The sequence below is a fragment of the Pygoscelis adeliae genome, unplaced genomic scaffold (assembly GCF_000699105.1).
Source record: "Pygoscelis adeliae isolate BGI_AS28 unplaced genomic scaffold, ASM69910v1 Scaffold218, whole genome shotgun sequence".
NCBI lineage: Eukaryota > Metazoa > Chordata > Aves > Sphenisciformes > Spheniscidae > Pygoscelis > Pygoscelis adeliae.
In genome coordinates, this window is record NW_008825433.1 from 3321301 (window position 1) to 3325994 (window position 4694).

The following is a 4694-nucleotide window of genomic DNA, read 5'->3' on the forward strand; positions in this document are numbered from 1 at the left end:
GGGGAGGGTCCTGCCTTATGTCGGCCCTTGCAGACAGCTTCTGGGTTTGGAAGAGAAGGGCAAATTCCTTCTGCACGCGTGTCAGGAGCCCAGAGGGAGTTAGGGCCTTAGCAGCATGAGCAATAGCGCTTGTTGCTCTTAAGGGTGCTGTTGGTAGTGTCTGTGGATCAGCCTGCCCTTCGCTTCTCGTGATCATTTGTTTAAATTATTTGTTTGAAAAAAAAACCAAACGGGGAAGGGGGTATATTGGGTGTAAGGCCATATTGGGCAGCCTGGTTTGGCAGAAATGCCACTGAAAAGAGTCCGTAGGGCAATTATTTATGGGAGAGAAGAGACACTCTAGATGGGTATTCTGTTGGCATTAGTTCAACTGTCATCTTATGCTGACTTTAGTAGGCATGGTGGTGTTGGGTTGGCGGTTGGACTCGATGATCTTGGAGGTCTCTTCCAACCTTAATGATTCTATGATTCTATGATCCATTGTCTCCCTGAGGTGCCAACGATGGCTGTAGAGAAAGTCTTTGTGTACAACAACACATCCATTGTGCAGGATGAAATTCTGGCTCATCGCTTGGGCCTCATCCCTATCCGAGCTGACCCTCGCCTCTTCGAATATAGAAACCAAGGTGAGAGTCTTGGATCAAATAGAAATATTGACAGTTTCCCCTGAAGCAGGAAATCAGGGTCACGTAAACTGAGCAGAAGTGTGACTCCATAGAGGCTCACGCTGTTCTCCCCTTCCCAGGAGATGAAGAAGGCACAGAAATTGATACTCTGCAGTTCCAGCTGAAAATAAAATGCAGCCGAAACCCTCAGGCAGCCAAAGAATCATCTGATCCTAATGAACTATATTTCAATCACAAAGGTGAGATCTCTCCTAAAAATAGGTGCTGTTTTTTTCTTTTTTGGTCTTGGGAGGCAGGATTTCGTCTGTTCTCTCAGCCCTGTGAGCAGAGAGAGCCGATTCCCTCATTCTGCTGAACTTACTTTTTGCCATCTCCAATCCTGTACAGGTCAGCAACCTGTTTTGAGACAGCAGCTGGCTGATGCTTGTGGCTTCTCTTCGCAGTGTACAGTAAACATATGACGTGGGTGCCCCTGGGGAATCAGACAGACCTCTTTCCAGACGCTGACTTCCGACCTGTTCACGATGACATCCTCATTGCACTGTTGCGACCTGGCCAGGAAACAGATGTGCTTATGCACTGTGTCAAGGGTATAGGTGAGTCGTGGGTCCTGGGGCAGCAGGAGGAGGAGTGCGAGTGCTTGGACTAGGGCACAGCTCTGTGAAGGGGAAGGGTGGACAACTGGCCTTCCCCCTGGAACTTTAGGCCCCGGCATCCTCGCGCTCTTGCTCCCTGAGGCCTGCCCTCATCCTTAACTCTTCATGCAGGTAAAGACCATGCGAAGTTTTCTCCCGTGGCCACGGCTAGTTATCGACTGCTTCCTGACATTACTCTCCTGCAGCCTATTGAGGATGAGGCAGCTGAGATGTTGCAGAAGTGCTTTTCCCCTGGAGTCATTGAGATCCAGAACATCAAGGGTATTTTTTTTCCTGCTCTAAAGTGCCTTTTTCCTTACAAGCCTTAGCAGAGACTGATTAGAGACTAGAGCCAAACCTTGCAGAGACAAAACCACGTTGTGATGTTGTCTTGCCGATGAGAAACTGTGCATGCTATTCTGAGCCTGGTTTTATGGATGAGTGGCTGTCACATGCAGGTGTGTTGGGTGATGAACTGGGATCTCCCTGAAATGCTGAGGCATTAGGTGCCTGCCCACAGAGCCCTGCAGCCGCTGGCTGCAGCTTCCAGTACTGTTCAGTTGTCTGTAAGACTGGGTAGTGAGCTTGCTCTTTCCAGCAGCTGAGCGCGGAGAAGACTTCTTGTGTCCTGCCCAAGGGTACATACAAGCTTTGTGTTTGGGTTGAAACTGTTCAAGAACACCAGTTCTATCAGGTTGGAGTTTCATGTTGGGGATGTGCTAATTCTTTATATTTGTGGCTTTGCTGCTTTTGCTGATGGGGGAGTGCATGTTTGAGGGGTAAGCACCTGCCATGACCACAAGGCACCCATCTGCTACAGGTGCCCATCTCGTTTCATCTTTTCCCCTTTAGGAAAAAAGGTGGCAAGAGTAGCCAACGCACGGTTGGACACGTTCAGCAGAGAAGTTTTCCGTCATGAGAGTCTGAAAAACCTTGTGCGCTTGGCAAGAGTGCGAAACCATTACATCTGTAAGTGCCCCATTTTCCACAGAACGTAGAGCCCTGCTGTGGTTTGTGTAAACAAACAGAGACTGGCCAGCATGTATGACTGGGTCTCTGCCTCCCCCTTACCCCCACATCATCAGCCTTCATACGTTCATATTCCAGTGGGTAACTACCGAGGTTGTGGTTTGGTGTTGCTTTGGGATTGAATGTGTTTGTGCTTCCTGCCAGCAAATGTAACCTCTTCTCCTCTGGCTGTGAAGATCTGGCTTGTCAGAAGTGCGGTGTAAGGGAAGACATGGGACAGAAATGCTGGAGCCAGGTGTAGGCTGAAGCTGCGTAGTGGCTGTGCTGACTTGTGGCTCTGCAGTTTCAGTGGAGTCGACGGGTATCTTGCCTCCAGATGTGCTGGTGAGCGAAGCCATCAAGATCCTGATGGGAAAGTGTCAGCGCTTCCTGAATGAGCTGGACTCTGTGCCTATGGAGTGACCGGGCTGTAGCTGGGAAGCGTGTTCCTGCACTGCTGTTCTGGGCTTCCTGCACCTGCCTGCAGGGGTGATGCCTCTTCTGTAGGCAAGAGGTTTGAGATGGGCTTGTTAAGAGTCCTAGGACTGTCTCTTTGGATTTGTCTTCTGTTGGCAATGAGCCTCAGGGAGGAGATGCACTAAAATAAAGGCTTTTCTTTACAGCTGTCTCCTTCTGTGCTGTTCACAATTGCGAGACCATAATACACAGAGAAGAAAGTGGCAGCGGGTCTAAAGATGAGTAATAGCATTTATTTTAGATTGCATGCAGTATATGAAAAGGACTGATAAGGCAGTGTAGTAAAACACTTCGCAGCAGGTCAGTGAGATTTAACAAGTCAGTATCGGTGCAGGTCTGTTTTGCAGGTGTCTCAAACCAGCTCCACGTAGTTAATGATGTGGTAGATAAAAGCCTGTACTGCCAGAGGGCTGTAACACCTCTCTGATGAAGAAAGGCTGACAGAGTTTGGTTTGCTCAGCCTGGAGAAGAGAAGGCTCCAGGGAGACCTTATTGTGGCCTTGCAGTATATAAAGAGGATGTGGAGAAAGCCTTTTTACCAGGGCCTGTAGTGACAAGACAAGGGGCAAGGGTTTTAAACTGAAAGGGGGTAGACTTAGATTGGACATACGCCCTTTTTTAAAGATGAGGGTGGTGGTGAGATGCTGGAACAGGTTGCCCAGGGAAGTTGTGGGTGCACCATCCCTGGAAGTGTTGAAGGTCAGGTTGGACTGGGCTTTGAGCAACCTGACCTAGTGAAAGCTGTCCCTGCCCACAGCAGGGGGGTTGGACTAGATGGTCTTTGACCGTCCCTTCCAGCCCAAAACATTCTATGATATAGCACTGGGCTTCTCTGTGCAAAGGTGGGGTTTAAAAACATGCTCTGTAAGGACTGGCACTCCCTTCTTAAATAGCTCAAGGTAAGGCATTTCTTCCCAGGTGTTGGATTTGACTATTCTGTTCTCCCTTTCAGTGGCTGAACGTACTTTGGGCTGACCTTGGAGCAGAACTGGATGGTGGAGGGCAAGTGACAGTCAAAGGCCTGTCTCCACCCAGGGAAGCCTGGGAGAACTTGCAAGTTAGTCTCAGTGGTGAGCACTACTGTTAGTCAGCAGCGGGTAGGTCTCTTGACGAGCTGATGAAGGATCTGGAACTTCAGGGAATGGCTGGGAGGACTGGTCTGTCCCAGTTGCTTGTCAATCCTCACTACAATGACAGAATTTAGTGTAGCAAATCGCACTTTTTCTCTACCTGTTGCACTGGGCTATAGTTACTTGTACTGTAAACATCCTTTAGGTGTTAATCCCATTTGAAAAATAGGATTTTCAAGCTGAAGCAGCTTCCGCAATGAGCTGGATTACAGCTGGGACCTTGGGAAAAGGTTTTGTGACAAAAACTTCTTACAGTGACGCTGCTCAGGCCCACGTCTTTGAAGGCTTCTGCTTTTGTTGTAAGAGAGACCTTTCGTGCAACCTTCATCAGGTGAGGGGGACACACCAAAGGCAATAGCTACATCACCTTCCTGTGTTACTGAAAAGGTCAGCTGAGAGTTACGGCTAAACTACAGTACTACCACAAGATGTTGCTCCTCCCAGCAATAGCTAGGGTTGGGCTTGGAGCCTACTTCAGTAGCACATGCGCCTTTCTCTGCTATTGCTTTGCCTATTTCCCATATTGCTTATGGGACGTGCCCTGGAATAGCCATGCCAAAGGGTTTCGCTTTGGCAATACGTACCCCTCAAGCTGTGAACTGGGACCTAGCGGCTGTTGTGGAATTAATATAAACCAGCTGTGACGTATGAATACTTTAAAATATAATTTTCCCCTTGCCTTCTAATTTAATTACGTAGTCTGGATTGGTTCATCCCCTCCCTGATAATGTATGTTGACCACCAGCAAAGGTGCTCCTGTTTTGGTAGCTGGGATAAGGAGTGCTGAACAGTCCTTAGGAAGGCGGTCTGGGTAGAGC

The 4694-nt window shown here is 48.7% G+C and overlaps 2 protein-coding genes across 2 annotated transcripts in view; both read left to right on the forward strand.

The window, feature by feature from the left end:
* The first annotated feature begins 472 nt into the window (after positions 1-472).
* Positions 473-2890, forward strand: LOC103922889 (DNA-directed RNA polymerases I and III subunit RPAC1-like). Its single transcript, XM_009331104.1, has 6 exons — positions 473-626; positions 746-865; positions 1070-1222; positions 1394-1543; positions 2114-2230; positions 2574-2890. Exons 1-6 carry the CDS (start codon positions 473-475, stop codon positions 2690-2692), a joined length of 813 nt encoding a protein of 270 aa, XP_009329379.1. The 3' UTR covers positions 2693-2890.
* Positions 2891-4428: 1538 nt separating this feature from the next.
* Positions 4429-4694, forward strand: part of LOC103922890 (DNA-directed RNA polymerases I and III subunit RPAC1-like) — a 2396-nt gene continuing 2130 nt past the window's right edge. The window contains exon 1 of the mRNA XM_009331105.1: positions 4429-4456. Coding sequence (XP_009329380.1) covers positions 4429-4456 — 28 coding nt within the window. The remainder of the gene's footprint in view (positions 4457-4694) is intronic.